The sequence below is a fragment of the Garra rufa genome, chromosome 1 (genome assembly GCF_049309525.1).
Source record: "Garra rufa chromosome 1, GarRuf1.0, whole genome shotgun sequence".
NCBI lineage: Eukaryota > Metazoa > Chordata > Actinopteri > Cypriniformes > Cyprinidae > Garra > Garra rufa.
The window spans coordinates 52,585,024-52,604,396 of record NC_133361.1 but is presented as its reverse complement, the minus strand read 5'-3'; the positions used below and the strand labels follow the sequence as shown (position 1 = coordinate 52,604,396).

The 19,373-nt window shown below is 36.0% G+C and overlaps 1 protein-coding gene and 1 long non-coding RNA gene across 2 annotated transcripts; one reads left to right on the top strand and one right to left on the bottom strand.

Annotated features, from left to right (window-relative positions):
• Window positions 1-137: 137 nt before the first annotated feature.
• LOC141336881 (uncharacterized) lies at window positions 138-7,203 on the top strand. Its single transcript, XR_012355729.1, has 2 exons — window positions 138-1,169; window positions 2,549-7,203. It is a non-coding gene; the product is annotated as an uncharacterized lncRNA (long non-coding RNA).
• Window positions 7,204-8,330: 1,127 nt separating this feature from the next.
• On the bottom strand, window positions 8,331-19,158 carry c1qtnf6a (C1q and TNF related 6a). Its single transcript, XM_073842594.1, has 2 exons — window positions 18,979-19,158; window positions 8,331-13,330 (listed from the first exon to the last, which is right to left on the bottom strand). The coding sequence occupies exons 1-2, from the start codon at window positions 19,154-19,156 to the stop codon at window positions 12,783-12,785; spliced, it is 726 nt and encodes a 241-aa protein (XP_073698695.1). The 5' UTR covers window positions 19,157-19,158; the 3' UTR covers window positions 8,331-12,782.
• Between the last annotated feature and the right edge of the window lie 215 nt (window positions 19,159-19,373).

The window sequence follows — 19,373 nt, the reverse complement described above, 5'->3', positions numbered from 1 at the left end:
TAAGAATAAATATAATAAAAAAATAAAATAATATAAATAACATACAAAATATGTTACTTGTTTTCAGAGAATATACCTAAAATCTTATATTTTATTCTATTATTATTATTTACCTTGCTGACAAATTGTTTTTCTCAATTTATAATTTGTTATATTCATATTTAAAGGGGACATCGGATGCAAAATTTACTTTTACATGGTGTTTGCATATAAATGTGTATTAGCAGTGTGTGGACACAACCACATCGTCCAGAAACCTAAACCGTCTCAATTATCAAGCCGTTTAGATTTTCAGAGCAGTATGCTGGCGGACTGTCCCGTATTGGCATATTCCCGCCCTCAGCCAATTTTACGCTGTCCGCCATTTTCTCCACGCTCGAGCAGCTATAGCGACAACAATGTCTGATAAGCAATGCAGGTGTTTTGTATTTTGATGTAAAAGTGAACATAAGAGTCTTCATTTTCTCCCGACATCAGAGCCACTGAGGACGCAGTGAATTAGTTTTGTTTTTGATGGTAACGTGCCACCGAATACACAAAATGGAAGAGAGGGGCGGGGTGAGCAGCTTGCGCTGAAACGGGTCAATTTGACCAGAGCTTTTTGGACGAGGTAAAAAGTTGTTGTATTACACGACCATTGATGAATTTTAACCAAAGTATGTGTTAAACAAGTGATATCTTACAACATTTTGCAAATAAAATGGGTTTATACAAGATGGGGGGGGGGGGGGCTATTTTAATGAACAATGATACTGCAGCTGTAATGCCACATTGACTTTTTCATAGTGCACTGAACTATGATGGCCTGTCACAGCCTATAGTGGTTTAAGGTTCTGCTGATGACTTGTGTTTTAAAGCTTCCATAGGGTCAGTCATGCTCTGTGTGCTTGGATATGGATATGTTAAGCATTAGCTATCAGTATCTCTGATGTGGGTCCTGTAAATTCTGCTTTGAAACCGGATATCCTGTCAGGAACTGAATTTGCAAGAGCCTGACCATGTGTCAGCAAAGTTTAGGCAGCAACAGGAAAGAAATAAGATAACAAACCTAAACAGCTAAAGACAAAATTGGTACGTTTCAGAAAGTAGGGCATTCGAAATGTAGAGTTTATAATTAAAGGGATAGCTCAGTCAAAAATGACATTTGTCATCATTTACTCATCCTTAAAGTGCCCCTATTATGCCTTTTCAAATATGATATTTCATGTAGTGTGTCATGTAGCTGTATGTGAACATAAACTATCTGCAAAGTTGTGACGCCGACAGTGCACTATAAATGAAGTTTTTGTCTAACAAAAAAAAGAGTCGGCTCACATTCGCCTAAACGAGTCGTCAGCAATTCGAATCTTTTTTCTGTAACGGCCACACGTCACGAGCTACACATTTGCGTAATGTCCGCCCACGTTCAATTTCGCGAACAACTTGCCCGCCCACAAACAGTAGGCCTACCATTTTCACGTGGATTAACGTTACATCATGTCAAGAAGACGCCCTGCGCTGTGAGAGTGAATTTGTTTTATATGCCCTTCCGAAAGATGAAACTACCAAGAATGAGTGGTTAACATTAATTTTTTTCAACACCTCAGCAGTCCAATGCCAATCTTGTGTTGTGTTCGCGTCATTTTACTGATGACTGTTTTTCCAATCTTGGGGAGTAACGTTACAACGCGAGATTCACCAAACGCTTGGTTTTAAAAAATGGATCAGTGCCCAGTTTATTTGGACCGGCTTGCTCCTCTGAACTTCTACCTGTAAGTATGATTAATAATTGATGATTGTATTTTCTAGCGATCGTTCAAAATACGTCTTTGTGTACGTTATGGTGTGTAACAACCCCGCACATGTCTTGGTAACCGGCTAACTTGCGTTTCTGTAGTTCTGTTGTTCAGCTGTGAGTGCAATGTAGTCTAAAAATTGTGATTGATGCAGCTTGACTGTCTGTCTGCCTTATTAGTTTAAGTAATGATAATGATAAACGATGGCTTAACGCAGTGTTATGGGTTGTACGTTACAGTGTTGAAGTTCACAACGTAGAGGTGTGCCCGGTTCGCTTACAAAAGCAAATTGCAAGCACTTTCCACAGTTATAATATGACACCCACTGAGAAACGTCCTGCTCCAGTCGTGCTTGCAAAACAGTTTCTTGTCGATGTGCCACTTCAACCGTTTCATCGTCAGACTCCGGCTCGAATTGATAGGGTAAAATCGAGGCTATCTTTTCTATGCATTAACAGGTCTCCACAGCTGTCATTCAGTTATGCCAATGGGCGTTTCGTTTTGCGCTGAAGCGGTAGACCAATCCAAAAGGACTGCACCATCTGACCAATCACAGCGGTGAGGGCTCACTGAAAGGAGGGGTTTAGAGAGACTGATTCTTCGAACTGCTTCAAACGAGTCGTTTACGAATCATTTAGAAACGGGGTAAAATGAAATCTAATTTTTGAGAAAACTAAAGTGTTTTTTGAACTTGCATACATGTAAACCTGTTTTAAGAGACTATTACAACAATATTAACTACCTTAAACATGGCATAATAGGGGCACTTTAAGTAATTTCAAACCTGTATGAATTGCATAGTATGGACAGAAGTATGAGAACCCAACCTGTTCGGTGGCCAAATGATTATATAGATTAAGGTTAATCCAATGAGATCTTACTCCCATTTTACTAAAAGCTTACCATACAGTATGCATACATAATCATAGTAATGTATAAAAGCAATAAAATCAAATAGCACTTACACTGATAATAAAACCTCAAATTAGCCAGAGCAATTGAAAGAAATTGAACAAGTGAAGATAGATTTTTGATTTGTGGGTGGAATGTCTCTTTCAGTGAATTCTGTTGCCACGTTGCATGAATATGTCATCTTTTAACTTTCACATGGTCAGTTAAAATGTTATTGACCATAGACTAAAATTCAAAAGTGTGCTGCTTGGGCTACATTTACTAGTGCGTTTTCGTGTTAAAACGCATAACTTTTGCTATGGTTACGCCTGTCGTTTACACTACTTAGCTTGAAAACTCCCAGGTTGCATTTCAGTGTAAACAGAGGCTTTTGAAAATGATGGCATGACTGCCCACATTCGCTCTGCGTATCCTTGACGACCACGTAAACAATAACATCATGCTCATTATGAATGGTCATGTGACATGTGATTTCGGTTGTGTAGTGTGGATAGGCATCATTCTGAAACGCAGTAAAAACACCAGTTTAGATGAGGATTGTTTTCATTTTTAAACACACTGGTGTAAACTGGTGTAATATTAGCCTTATCCATCATTGAATCCAAGTTTCCTCTGTGCCTTAAGCCCTGTTTACACTAGTGCGTTTTCTTTTTAAAACAGCATTTTAACACAAAAACGATCCTCGTCTACACTAGTGTTTTCACTGCATTTCAGAAACTATCTCTGTCTACACTACACAACCGGAAACGCATGTCACATGACCATTCAGGCTGCGTATGTCATCAAGGATGTTTTATTTAAGGTTTTATTTTAAGTCTCAGTTTTGGCCCATTTACACTGAAACCAGTTTAGTTTTCAAAATAAATGGGGTCTGCAGTCTCAGTTTTGATCCGTTTACACTGAAACCAATTTAGTTTTCGAAATAAAATGGGGTCTGCAGCAGTTTCTTAAAGTCTCAGTTTTTTGGTCCGTTTACACTGAAACCAGTTTAGTTTTCAAACTAAAATGGGGTCTGCAGCATTTTCTAACGTCTCAGTTTTGGTCCATTTACACTGAAACCAGTTTAGTTTTTAAACTAAAATGGGGTCTGCAGCATTTTCTAAAGTCTCATTTTTGGTCCGTTTACACTGAAACCAGTTTAGTTTTCAAACTAAAATGGGGTCTGCAGCATTTTCTAACGTCTCAGTTTTGGTCCATTTACACTGAAACCAGTTTCGTTTTCACAATAAATAAATGGGGTGTGCGGTCTCAGTTTTGATCCGTTTACACTGAAACCAGTTTAGTTTTCAAACAAAAATGGGGTCTGCAGCATTTTCTAAAGTCTCAGTTTTGGTCCATTTACACTGAAAACAGTTTAGTTTTTAAACTAAAATGGGGTCTGCAGTAATTTCTAAAGTCTCATTTTTGGTCCGTTTACACTGAAACCAGTTTAGTTTTCAAACTATAATGGGGTCTGCAGTGTTTTCTAAAGTCTCATTTTTGGTCTGTTTACACTGAAATGCAACCCCAGAGTTTTCAAACTAAAATGGGGTCTGCATCGTTTTCAAAACCCTCAAAAACATGGACTTTTATAAATGCTGCAGACCATGTTTTAGGCTACGTTTACACAACAATAATGGTCAATAATATACACAACAATAGTAGTCAATAATGGAAATGTTTTTCCCTTGCGTTTTTAAAAAGTTTCACGTATACACGACAACGGTTTCACAATGATTTGCGCAACCCCAGAGTTTTCAAACTAAAATGGGGTCTTTATTGTTTTCAAAAGTCAGTTTTTGAGGGTCAAAAACACCAGAGTAGTGTAAACGTTAGACGTAACCGTACAAAAAGTTATGCATTTTAAAACGCAAATGCACAAGTAAATGTAAATGCACAGTGCCGTGTTGCATCAGTCTGTTGAGCTTGAATTTGTCATCTTGTAACTTTGACAGTTTTTTTAAATGTTTACACTAGTGCGTTTTCATTTTAAAACGCATAACCCTCGAAAACTACTAAAAAACGCTGCAGGCCCCATTTTAGTTTGAAAATGCTGCAGTTGCCTTTCAGTGTAAAAGGCTAAAAAACAGACTTTTGAAAAGCATGTAAACAATAACATCATGCTCACTATGAATGGTCATGTGCTTTGTTTAGTGTGGACTGAGATAGTTTTTGAAATGCGTTGAAAACACCAGTTTAGACGGGGATCGTTTCACTTTTTAAAACTCAATTTTTAAACAAAAACTCACTAGTGTAAACTACTGTAATATTAGCTTTATTCATATTTAATCTACAAGTTTCCTCTGTGCCTTAGGCTGCGTTTACACTGGTACAGGGATCCTCAAATCTGGCCCACAAGATCCATTTTCCTGCAGAGTTTAGCTGTAACCCTAATCAAATGCCAATTTAGCGAGAGTTTTCCCAACTTTTTAGCACCTAGTGACAAATCTAGCGACTTCTTGGACAAACCTTATTTAGTTTCTAAAGGCGCGGTCACACTTTACGTTCCATTGACTTCCATTCATACGCATGCGAATGCGTTAGACCGGAAACGCAAGCCCGTGCGAAATATTTTCGCATTTCGCTGCGTTTGAAAGTTCAAGCTTGGTCTCTGGTACTGCTGCGCGAGGTCGTGCTTTCCCAGCGCGCGCGCACGCGCTCTCTTTCTCTCTTTCTTGTCTCTATCTGCGTCAGCTCTGTTTAGTGAGCGGCAGCGGAGCACCACTTTCAGATAAAAAAAAAAAAGATATTCTGTTGCTTCTAACTCTGTTTTACATTTAAGTATAGCCGAAATCACAGCACAGCCATTGTCCTAATCGTATGTGTATTTGATTTCATTAGGCAATGTCGTGATTATGAATCGTTTTCGCTTGTGTAGTGTGGACGAAGATCGTGAACGTTTCTGAAACGCAGTGAGAACGCCAGTGTAGACAAGGATCGTTTTCATAAACGAAAAAGCACTAGTGTAAACAGGGTCTTAATATTCTGAGTATGCCTATATGTGCCATTTTAATTGTAACTGCTGTTAATTTTCTTGCTGTTAATTAAACTTCTGGTTTATTAACATTATATAAAAATACAGAATCCTACTGTTGCACCAAATTGTCCCGGCTGTGATATTATAGCATCAGCACTCTTGCTTATATCATCCTGCTTAGTTTTGCGTCCATCTCAGGTAGAAACCTTGCTAGGTTTACGAGGTTTAGACATAATGCTGAATTGTCCCACGAGTCACTCAGAAGGTGGGTGGTTGCTTTCTATGGGACCAGAGGGCAACAGTGCATCTGTTCATCCGAGACCCTCACAGGGGCCGAGAGCCGAAATCAAATCTGAGCTGCTTTGTCTCCCCCACCCCCCCCCGCCCCCCTGCCCCCCTTCCTACATGGCAGAGATGCAACCTTGTAACCTGTTTAGATGCTGCTTATGAGAATCAAAGACTTATGCCAGTGTTTAGAAAGGACTAAAGAGTGCAGAGTCATTTTCCTTAATTCTGTACACTCTGAATGCATTTTTAAAGGAATAGTTAGCACAAATTTACCTAATTTGCATTACTTGGAAGGATCCTCTGCAGTGAATGGGTACCATCAGAACGAGAGTCCAAACAGCTGATAAAATCACAATCCACAAGTCATCCAGTCAAACAATTATAGTCTTTTAAATTAAAATACTGCATGTTTATAATAAAAAATCTGTCCGTAATCAATAATAGTTTCCTCCAGTGAAAACGTCCAGTCAAAATCAACCTTTATATTTGTTTAAAACTGTTTTTGCTTGTAAACAGTGCTTGATCTATGCATGTTTCTCTCCTGATTCAGACAATATTACTTTTTTACTGGAAAAGGAATATTATGCGTAAAGGATCTGTATATTTTGACCAGAAGCAGTTTAAAAAAAAGTTAAAAATGCCCTAATATTTTTTTTTTCTCTTGCAAACATGCATCTCTTTACAAGATGTTAACTGATGGACTGGAATAGTGTGGATTATTGTGATGATTTATCAGCTGTTTGGACTCTTATTCTGACGGCACCCATTCACTGCAGAGGATCCATTGGTAAGCAAATTATGTAATGCTAAATTGCTCCAAATTTGTTCCAATATAAAAACAAACTCATGTGAGAAATATGCACTCGGAGGGCCAACATTTTAAACTATTGCACTTCCTTTAGAGAAATTAGAACCTAGATCTGTACAGTAGAATAATGGTCAAATGCTTCTTTTACGATCTAATGCATCAAGGGCTGTTTTTATCAGATTTTTCATCAGTCACATGTTAGCACACTGGATTTTGCCAACTGTTGTTTTATTATTAATGATTGCTGTGCAATTACTGATATTTCAGATTTTTGTGTGAGGTCTCACGGGAATGTAAAAATGTGGATGATTTTACTCAATGTTGATTACTCTTGTATGTTTCAAATGTTTTTTCAGAGAGATTTGTAGTTGCTTTCACAAATGATTCATGTAAGAAGTAATTTTTGAATTTTTATGGATTTGTATTTATTGGGAGAAATAAAATCAGGTTTTTCTCTTTTGTAAGTCATCTGTTCTATATAAAAGACCAATATGATCTAATCTGTATTGCTGTGATTATAATGAAATGCATTTTCCCTCTCACCACTAGGGGGTGTCAGAACACAACCATTTCTCTCTATTTGTGCAATAAAAAAAACTAGTTCAGTGGCAGATATCACATTGAACCAGGTTGAAAGAAATAAAGGATTAGTTCACTTCCAGAATAAAAAATTCCCAGATATTTTTTCTCACCCCCATGTCATCCAAGATTTCTTTTCTTTTCAAAAATATTAAAGGATTTTGAGGAAAACATCCTAGGTTTTTTCTCCATATAGCAGAGTTCAATGAGGATCAACGGGTTGAAGGTCCAAATTGCAGTTTCAATGCAGCTTCAAAAGGCTCTACACGTTGCCAACCAAGGAATAAGGGTCTTATCTAGCAAAATTATCTGTTGTTTTCTTCAGAAAAAAAAACAAAGATTTATAGACTTTTTAACCATGCATCTTCACACATTACATAATCACATTGGAAAGGTCACATCTCATTTTCTCCTCCAACTTCACATTGTCCAACATCGTTGTTCTACCTTTATTGGGCATTTGACTAAGTAATGCATGTCCAGCTAGTGCAAAACAAGCATTTGTGGTTAAAAAGTATATAAATTTACATTTTTTTGAAGAAAATGCCAATACTTTCATTAGATAAGACCGTTATGCCTCGGCTTGGCTCGTGTAGAGCCCTTTGAAGCTGCACTGAAATTGCAATTGGGACCTTCAGCCTATTGATCCCCATTGAAGTCCACTACACTCTTACAAATAAAGATGCTTCGCAATGCCATAGAAGAACCTTTTTTGTCTAAATAGTTCCATAAAGAACCTTTACCATTCTTATTCTTAGATTATAAAAAGGTAAGAAAGAGGTGGTTCTTTAAATAACTTTTGACTGAATTGTTTTTTGTGGAACCAAAAATGGCTGTAAAGATGCCTTTAAAAGCACGTTTATTTTTTAAAGTGTACATGGAGAAAAAACCTGGAAAGTTTTCCTCAAAAACCTGACTTTCTTTTTGACTGAAGAAAGAAAAAAAAATTCATTTATAAGGAGCAAAGTTGCAAGAAAATTGAGATTCCGTTCATCAATTATTCAAAATGACATCAGTGAAATGAAACCTTTATTGTGGCATTTAAAATAATCAACGAAATGCTAGACATCAGTACAGTACATTATCTTAATATACAAACCAAAACCTTTTAAAATGACTGTCAAGTATGTAACCAATAGCACCTTATGTGATCAAACTACAAATCATTTTTAGCAACTGATTTCTTGGTGACAATGCAACCAGATTGATTTTTTTTTCCTTAGCACCATTTCTTGTTAATATTTTAGAATCTCAACGTTCCTGAGATCCAGCTTCTGCAGTCCAGACTGAATTGGTTTATATATATATGTATATATATATATATATATATTATATATATAAACATCTGCCAGCTTTTATTAAACTCTTTTATGTCTCTGATTGGGGCAGAGATTGGTGTCTTGTGGTTTCAGAACATTTAATCTCGCTCTCCCTCTTTATATTTCTATCATGCGAGTCTCTCAAGTGGATTCTTGCTACTGAAAAAGGAAAGCCACACACATCCTGTTTAACAGCAACAAAAAGCCCCCTCCCCCCAATAAACAGAGCCAGATACAACCACACAGACTCAACACAGACTTTCTCAGGACCTGACCCATTTAAAACCGACAAATGGCTGATTTCGATGAGATTTTGTTAAACCAGATTACCATTTAAATTTGAGGTCAATAGGATTTACAGAAATTAATACTTTTAATTCAGCAGGGATACTTTAAAATGACCAAAGTTTTTAAATTTTCTATTCAAAGAATTATGACAAAAAACAATTAGCAGGAACATTTTCAACATTGATAATAATAATAAATGTTTCTTGAACAGCAAATCAGCATATTAGAATGATTTCTGAAGGATCATGTGACACCTAATCCTGGAGTTTGGCATTACAGGAATAAATTACATTTTAAAATATATAAAAATAGAAAAGTATTTAAAATTGTAATAATATTTTACATGACTGTACTTTTGATTAAATAAATGCAGCCTTGGTGAGCATAAGAGACGTTTTGAACATTTTGAAAATCATACTGACCTCAAACTTTTGAAATGATGGCTTTGAAATGGAGGCTTTTTTCCCTTCAAAACCACTGACCAGACTTCTGATTTTCATTCTGCAGACAATAAATGTTATTAAACAAAGACCATATTATCTATATCTATAACTTGGGCTAGTAAGCAATGACCTAGCAACCTTCAAAATCGTAGCAACAACATAGCAATCCACTAAAAACCATCCAGAACACCCTAGCAACCATGTGCTTTAATGTAAACTTGGTTTGTTATGACTCCAGTTGCCTGTTAAGGTCTGAAGGGACCAGCAGCAGGTTCAAGTAGTCAGTCACGCCATGTAAACATCCTATCAACCAACATAAACCAGCTACCATTTCCCAGATGCTGTTGATGGATTTTCAGAAGACCCTGCCTGATTTGAAAAAGCCTAAAGCTCTGGGCTACATCAGTGGTTCTCAGATGTTTTTGCTTCAAATCTGGAGATCAGAACTGTTTATCATCCAACAGTTTCAGAAATGTCCGTCAAACATTTTCGTTAATCAGTTTAGTTTTTCAACAGCATGGTCAGCACCAAAAAATCTGCTGTAATCTGTAGACACATTTTCTTTTGCTTTGCATATGGTCCTTCATTGTTTTTATTTTTTATATTATAAAACCTCAACCAACCTGAGCACATTTGACTATCTTCTACCACGGCACATAAAATTACACCTGATCCATCAGTTAGGAACCACTGGAATTCATTTTGGATTCTGTTAGATGCGGTCATATCTACCGTTTCTCTTTGTGCGCGAAATCCAGTCATTACAATGAATCCGTGCGTTCGGGAGTTTCGCGAGAGGGCGAAAAACCTCACCACGCAGATTTCAGTCACGTTCAAGACCCTTATACGAATTCGCAGCAATAACCAAAAGAAAACTGCTAGGTGTGAAAGTGTCTTCTGTATGAGCTGCGCTTCATAAATCTCTGCACTACGGACAATGGACCCAGTTAACAAAACTGTTTTAAAATGTTCTGCTAAAATCCCTATTAAGCCTGGTCCACACTAATACGTTTTTGTTTGAAAATGTATCTTTTTCTCTCCGTTTTGCATTCCGTCCACACTGAGACGACGTTTTCAAATTAATTCACTTCAGAGAGCATTTTCAAAAAAGCTCCATTTTCCTTTACAAAAATGCTGTCTCAGTGTGGACAGAAGGCCAAAACGGAGAGAAAAAAAATGCGTTTTCAAACTTGTGAATGAAAACTGAGCTTTTTTAGAATGCTCTCCAAAGTGGATACATTTGAAAACGCTTTTGAAAATATTGTACCAATAGATATCTATGTTTATACCAGTATTTTGCATGTTATGTGCTATTCACTTTCACAATATTGCTACAGATGTGTTACTTTGTACACTCTTAAAGGAACATTCCACTTTTTTTTGGAAATAGGCTCATTCTCCAACTCCCCCCGAGTTAATAAGTTGAGTTTTACCGTTTTGAAATCCACTCAGCCGTTCTCCTGTTCTGGCGATATCACTTTTAGCATAGCTTAGCATAGATCATTGAATCCTATTAGACCAATAGCATCACGTTCAAAAATGACCAACAAGTTTAGATATTTGTTCTGTTTAAAACTTGACTCTTCTGTAGTTATATCGTGTACTAAGACCGGCGGAAAATGTAAAGATGCGATTTTCTAGGCCGTTAAGTTTACGAACTACACTTCCATTCCGGCGTAATAGTCAAGGAAGTTTGCTGCCGTAACATGGCCGAAGCAGGCGCAGTGATATCACGCAGAATTACAGAAGTTTTAAATAGGACAAATATCGAAACTCGTTGGTCATTTTTGAAGACGATGCTATTGGTCTAATAGGATTCAATGATCTATGCTAAGCTATGCTAAAAGTGATATCGCCAGAACAGGAGAACGGTGGATTTCAAAACAGTAAAACTCAACTTATTAACTCGGGGGAGTTGGAGAATGAGCCTATTTCCAAAAAAAAGTGGAGTGTTGTCGTGACGTTGTCACGGTCTTGCGACCAAGATAGCCTGCCAAAAATGTTTAGACAGTGTCTGACCATCTCTTAGTGTGTTTGGAGTCAGAAGTTTACATACACCTTGCAGAATCTGTGAAATGTTAATTATTTTACCAAAATAAGAAGGGATCATACAAAATGCATGTTAGCTTTTATTTAGTACTGACCTGAATAAGATATTTCACATAAGTTGTTTACATATAGTCCACAAGTGTAAATAATAGTTGAGTTCATAAAAATGACCCTGTTCAAAAGTTTACATACCCTTGATTCTTAATACTGTGTTGTTACCTGAATGATCCACAGCTGTTTTTTGTTTAGTGACAGTTGTTCATAAGTCCCTTGTTTGTCCTGAACAGTTAAACTGCCCGCTGTTCTTCAGAAAAGTCCTTCAGGTCCCACAAAATCTGTGGTTCTTCAGCATTTTTGTGCATTTGAACCCTTTCCAACAATGACTGTATGATTTTGAGATGGAAAAAGATGGAAAAGATGGAATCTTTTCACACTGAGGACAACTGAGGGACTCATATGCAACTATTATATTATAATAATTTGTGAGACCTGTAGGATTTTTCTGAAGAACAGCAGGCAGTTTAACTGTTCAGGACAAACAATGGACTCATGAACAACTATTACCAAACAACAACAACAACAACAAACAAACAACAACAACAACAAAAAAACACAGCTGTGGATCATTCAGGTAACAACACAGAATAAAAAATCAAGTGTATGTAAACTTTTGTATTTTTTATAAATTCGACTATTATTTTCTCTTGTGGTCTATATGTAAACAAATTTTATGTAAAATATCTTATTCATGTCAGTACTAAATAAAAAATAACATGCATTTTGTATGATCCCTCTTATTTTGGTAAAATTGTGAACATTTTGCAGATTCTGTAAACTTTTGACCTCAACTGTATGTCTGCTGACTAGCCAATAAAAAAATCAGCATCACATGACATATTGATCAATGCGACATGGTGCTAAAGCCTAAACACAAAGAATGAGTTTAACAATTTATTTTGCTCTATTTGTTTACCAGTAGCGCATACTGATGATTTTATGTTTTATTAGATCCATGTCGCACAGTATGATTTGTTATGATCTTTTAAGATTGCTGAAATTGGACAGTCTGTAGAAGGCATTAGCTGGGAACCTTTTTAGCACAAATAATGTCTCTAATGTGAAATAAAATTTCACTAATGTGACCTCAACTTTGCCAGTTCTCTTTATAAGAGACTCCACACTGAAGTAGAAAAAGACACTTTCTCTGCATGAGGAATTCAATTTGGACTGCAGAAATCTAATATGAAACGTTTGGATGCTTTTCAGTTTTTTTACAGCTGCTCCACTGGTCAAGAATTTTGGCACATTATCAAACTTCATGTCCATAATCATCCCTTTCAGTCCTTCCGACCGCTGTTTCTGGTCTCACTCAGTTTCTGGCTTAATGAGGTATCCATTAAAGGTGATGTAAATGTCCACATCGTCACTGTAGATGGCATTCTCACGTTCACGTTTGTACAGACGGATCCAGACCTCATCGCCCTCCTGCAGAGACAGCATGACGCTCTGGCTCTGCATGATGGAGCGGTCGCTGGGCTGAGCGTAAACGATGGCCTTCTCGCTGTCGTTGTGCATGATGTGCAGATAGGTCTCCTTGAAGTTCCACGTGTGGATGTTCACATTGAAGAAGTAGATTCCTGGGATTTGGCAACGGTATTTCCCAGCAAACATGTCGAAGTGTTCGGGGGAGTTCACGAAGATGGTGTCAAAGACCAGGGCCTGGTAGTTGTCAACGCTGTGAAGGGACTTCCGTCGGCCCACTGAGAAAGCAGAATGCTGGGACTTGCAGGCGTCACCTGGAGCTCCGGCTTGTCCCTTATCTCCTTTGGGGCCTTCAGACCCCTGTGGTCCCGGGGAACCCTCAATCCCAGGCTTCCCAGGAGTTCCCCTTTCTCCACGGTCACCTTTGTCACCTTAAAAACAGACAACAATCTGTGAGAAAGATGCAGAAGGAAAAAGCACTAGAAGTTTTTTTGTCAAAGAAACTTCTTTGTCTTTTGTCAACATATAATTTTGGCTCTAATTGTGACCTCAGCTCAAAATTTCCACAGAACACAGTCTTCCTGCGGGCTTCATTCCCATATATGCAACAAACACATGCACATATGTGCATGCACAGACACATAAAACAACTCTCATGTGGTTCCCGCCACATCAGCACCTTTCCTGCCAGGCTTGTCACTTCCTGTCCACCAAGTAGGCCTCCAGTGGAGCAGCTATTTCTGAGCCAAGAGAGGTTAACTGAGGCTCACAGAGGGAAAGAAAGCAGCTGAAAACACAAATTCACATCATTCAGTCCAATGAACGCCTTAGTTCCCAGCTGAATTACATTTATGCTTCGTTTGCGGTTTAGAACCAATATCCCACAGCACTTGGCCCAGACAAGCAATAGATTGGGAAACTGGAAAAACTGAAATCCAAAAAGAATCACTAGGGTCAAAATTTTGGCTACAATGAGATGTTCAGTATTCGCTAAAACTTGTGCTGATGTTATTTGACTCTGAAACATCATGTACAAAATGTATTAATTCTCAGGCCATCTATGATGTAAAAGAGCTTTTTTCTTCATCGGAACAGATTTGGAGAAATTTAGCATTGCATCACATGCTCACCACTGTATCCTCTGCAGTAATGGATGCCAATGAGAATGAAAGTCCAAACAGCTGTTAAAACCATCACAATAATTCACAAGTAATTCACAACACTCCAGTTCATCAATTAACATTATTTTGTGAAGCAAAAATCTGTGTTTATTCATTTTATTTTAATGTGTTTTCTTGCTAACAGTGCTTGATCTCTGCATATTTCTCACCTGATTCAGACAAGACAACTTTTTCACTGGAGAAAGTGATATTATGTAGAGAGGACTGGAAGCAATGGTTTTATATCTGTTATATATCTGTTAGTTATATCTGTCTTAATGATAAATTTGTTTCTAAGAAATGCAATATATCTTGCAATAGCGAGTTATAAAGAATTTTGGCACATTATCAAACTTCATGTTTCAAACTTCATCCCTTTCAGTCCTTCCGACCGCTGTTTCTGGTCTCACTCAGTTTCTGGCTTAATGAGGTATCCATTAAAGGTGATGTAAATGTCCACATCGTCACTGTAGATGGCATTCTCACGTTCACGTTTGTACAGACGGATCCAGACCTCATCGCCCTCCTGCAGAGACAGCATGACGCTCTGGCTCTGCAATTACTCGCAATTATGAGTTTATATCGCAATTCTAACTTTTTTTCTCACAATTCTAACTTTTTTTTCTCAATTACGAGTTTATATCACAATTCTGACTTTTTTTCTCACAATTCTAACTTTTTTTCTCACAATTCTAACTTTTTTTTCTCAATTACAAGTTTATATCACAATTCTAACTTTTTTTCTCACAATTCTAACTTTTTTTTCTCAATTACGAGTTTATATCACAATTCTGACTTTTTTTCACACAATTCTAACTTTTTTCTCGTAATTACGAGTTTATATCACAATTCTGACTTTTTTCTCCCAATTGCGACTTTTCAACTCATAATTCTGACTTGTTTTCTCCCAATTGTGACCGTTTTATCTCACAATTCTAACTTTTTTCTTGCAATTACTTTGTTATATCACAATTCTAACTTTTGTTTCTCACAGTTCTAACTTTTTTCTCGCAATTACGAGTTTATATCACAATTCTGACTTTTTTCTCACAATTCTAACTTTTTTCTCGCAATTACAAGTTTATATCACAATTCTGACTTTTTTCTCACAATTCTAACTTTTTTCTCGCAATTACAAGTTTATATCACAATTCTGACTTTTTCTCACAATTCTAACTTTTTTTCGCAATTACGAGTCTATATCACAATTCTGACTTTTTTCTTACAATTATAACTTTTTTCTCGCAATTACGAGTTTATATCACAATTCTGACTTTTTTTCTCCCAATTGCGACTTTTCAACTCATAATTCTGACTTTTTTTCTTGCAATTGCAACTTTTCAACTAAAAATTCTTAATTTTTTTCTCACAATTGCCAGTTTACATGACGTAATTCTGACTTTTTCCCCTCAAAATTGCGTTATAAAAAGTCGCAAATTGCGAGTTATAAGTCTTTAACTTATAACTTTATAAGTTGTTATTGCAGGTTTACATGACACAATTCTGACTTTTTTCTTGCAATCGCGAGTTAACATGACACAATTCTGACTTTTTTTCTCTGAATTGCAATACAAAAATTGGCAATTGCAAGTTATAAAGTCAGAATTGCAAGATATAAAGTCGTAACTGAGTTTATATCACACAATTCTGACCTTTTTCTCACCGTTGCTAGTTTATATCACAATTCTGACTTTTTTCTCACAATTCTAACTTTTTTCTTGCAATTACAAGTTTATATCACAATTCTGACTTTTTCTCACAATTCTAACTTTTTTTCGCAATTACGAGTCTATATCACAATTCTGACTTTTTTCTTACAATTCTAACTTTTTTCTCGCAATTACGAGTTTATATCACAATTCTGACTTTTTTTCTCCCAATTGCGACTTTTCAACTCATAATTCTGACTTTTTTTCTTGCAATTGCAACTTTTCAACTAAAAATTCTTAATTTTTTTCTCACAATTGCCAGTTTACATTACGTAATTCTGACTTTTTCCCCTCAAAATTGCGTTATAAAAAGTCGCAAATTGCGAGTTATAAGTCTTTAACTTATAACTTTATAAGTTGTTATTGCAGGTTTACATGACACAATTCTGACTTTTTTCTTGCAATCGCAAGTTAACATGACACAATTCTGACTTTTTTCTTGCAATCGCAAGTTAACATGACACAATTCTGACTTTTTTTCTCTGAATTGCAATACAAAAATTGGCAATTGCAAGTTATAAAGTCAGAATTGCAAGATATAAAGTCGTAACTGAGTTTATATCACACAATTCTGACCTTTTTCTCACCGTTGCTAGTTTATATCACAATTCTGACTTTTTTCTCACAATTCTAACTTTTTTTCGCAATTACGAGTCTATATCACAATTCTGACTTTTTTCTTACAATTATAACTTTTTTCTCGCAATTACGAGTTTATATCACAATTCTGACTTTTTTTTCTCCCAATTGCGACTTTTCAACTCATAATTCTGACTTTTTTTCTTGCAATTGCAACTTTTCAACTAAAAATTCTTAATTTTTTCTCACAATTGCCATTTTACATGAAGTAATTCTGACTTTTTCCCCTCAAAATTGCGTTATAAAAAGTCGCAAATTGCGAGTTATAAGTCTTTAACTTATAACTTTATAACTTGTTATTGCAGGTTTACATGACACAATTCTGACGTTTTTCTTACAATCGCGAGTTAACATGACACAATTCTGACTTTTTTTCTCTGAATTGCAATATAAAAATTGGCAATTGCAAGTTATAAAGTCAGAATTGCAAGATATAATGTCGTAACTGAGTTTATATCACGCAATTCTGACTTTTTTCTCCCAATTGTGACTTTTTATCTCACATTTCTGACCTTTTTCTCACCACTGCTAGTTTATATCACAATTCTAACTTTTTTCTCGCAATTACGAGTTTATATCACAATTCTAACTTTTTTTCTCACAATTCTAACTTTTTTCTCGCAATTACGAGTTTATATCACAATTCTGACTTTTTTTCTCACAATTCTAACTTTTTTCTCACAATTACGAGTTTATATCACAATTCTGACTTTTTTTCTCACAATTCTAACTTTTTTCTCGCAATTACGAGTTTATATCACAATTCTGACTTTTTTTCTCACAATTCTAACTTTTTTCTCGCAATTACGAGTTTATATCACAATTCTGACTTTTTTTCTCACAATTCTAACTTTTTTCTCGCAATTACGAGTTTATATCACAATTCTAACTTTTTTTCTCACAATTCTAACTTTTTTTCTCGCAATTACGAGTTTATATCACAATTCTGACTTTTTTCTCCCAATTGCGACTTTTCAACTCATAATTTTGATTTTTTTTTCTCCCAATTCTAACTTTTTTCGCAATTATATCACAATTCTGTTTATAAAAAAGTTAGAATTGTGAGAAAAAAAGTTAACTCATAATTCTGACTTTTTTTCTCCCAATTCTGACTTTTTTTTTCTCCCAATTCTACCTTTTTTTCGCAATTACGAGTTTATATCACAATTCTGACTTTTTTTCTCCCAATTGCGACTTTTCAACTCATAATTCTGACTTTTTTTCTTGCAATTGCAACATTTCAACTAAAAATTCTTAATTTTTTCTCACAATTGCCAGTTTACATGACGTAATTCTGACTTTTTTCCCTCAAAATTGCGTTACAAAAAGTCGCAAATTGCGAGTTATAAGTCTTTAATTTATAACTTTATAACTTGTTATTGCAGGTTTACATGACACAATTCTGACGTTTTTCTTGCAATCGCGAGTTAACAATTCTGACTTTTTTTCTCTGAATTGCAATATAAAAATTGGCAATTGCAAGTTATAAAGTCAGAATTGCAAGATATAAAGTCGTAACTGAGTTTATATCACACAATTCTGACTTTTTTCTCCCAATTGTGACTTTTTATCTCACAATTCTGACCTTTTTATCACCACTGCTAGTTTATATCACAATTCTGACTTTTTTCTCGCAAATGCGACTTTATTTTGCAATTCTGACTTTTTTTTTGAAATTGCGACTTTTCATCTCACAATTTTGACGTTTTCCTCGCAATTGCAAGGTTACATCCGGCAATTCGGACTTTTTTTATAGAATTGTGAGTTTATATTAATATCTTGCAATTCTGACTTTATAACTCACAATTGTGAGTTTATATCACACAATTCTAACTTTCTATCTCACAATTCTGAGAAAAAAGTCAGAATTGCGTGAAGTAAAGATGCAATAGCCTTTTTTATTTTTTATTCAGTGGCAGAAACGGGCTTCCATACATCTCAGAACAGCTCTGTTCACAGTAAATGCTGCTCCACACAAACAGTTATCATTTTCATTTAAACATATCATTTTAACATATCATTTTGTCAATTATTTTTAATCAAGGATTAGATTGTGCTGTAAACCGCTATTATTTACATCTTTTAAGTCATTTTAAAGTCTATTGTTCGTTTACGTCTATTTTTATCACCAAAAAAAAAAAAAAAAATCAGATCACTCAATTAATTGTCAAAATAAATGAATAAATGGCAGATTACCCGATTACTAAAATAATCATTCTTACAAACACTTGTCTTTTTACATGGAGAACACAATACATTCATTGATGGACTGGAGTGGTGTGGATTACTTGTGGATTATTGTGATGTTTTTATCAGGTGTTTGGATTCTCATTCTGACGGCACCCGTACACTGTAGAGGATCCATTGGTGAGAAAGTGATGTAATGCTGTTCTGATAGAGAAAAAAACTAATCTACATCTTGGATGGCTACCTTTTTGGTTAGGCCAAAAATGGCTGATTGTGCAATAAACTGCTTTCACGGTTTACTCCGAAAAACTGGGGATCGACATGCAAGCTTTTCTTTTCTTTTCGGCATGTTAAGTGAAGCACTTTTTCAAGACTTTCAGGTACCTTTGAGAATGGTCATGTTGATGTATGTGCGGACCTCAGGCATTGCAGGCATGCCTTCTCTGGGGGTCGCAGCGTCATCTAGTGGTGGGAGGTGGTCACAGCATCGACGGCAGGACGGTTGAGGTATGGAGACTACCAGATGTAGAAACAAACAGGCAAGCAGGAGGGACCCAAACATTGTGCGATCTGAGATAAAAAAAGAAATATACCCTCATTAGAGTAATGGCTTTCGTTCATGCAACTTTTAGCTGCACCCTATCCACCTTTTTCTTTACACAGAAGTAAAGCCAATAGTAAGACAAGGCATTTTGCAATATTAAGCAGCAAAACGAGCTTTGTATTGCTAAAAATTGCTGGACGCAGATGAGGCTGCAATCACTCTTACGGGAAGAAAA

Excerpts from the sequence above, each read along its gene's own strand:
- c1qtnf6a (XM_073842594.1), bottom strand. The coding sequence starts at position 19,156 with ATGTTTGGGTCCCTCCTGCTTGCCTGTTTGTTTCTACATCTGGTAGTC. Across the intron at positions 13,331-18,978 it reads CAACATGACCATTCTCAAAG|GTGACAAAGGTGACCGTGGA; the intron begins GTACCTGAAAGT and ends TCTGTTTTTAAG.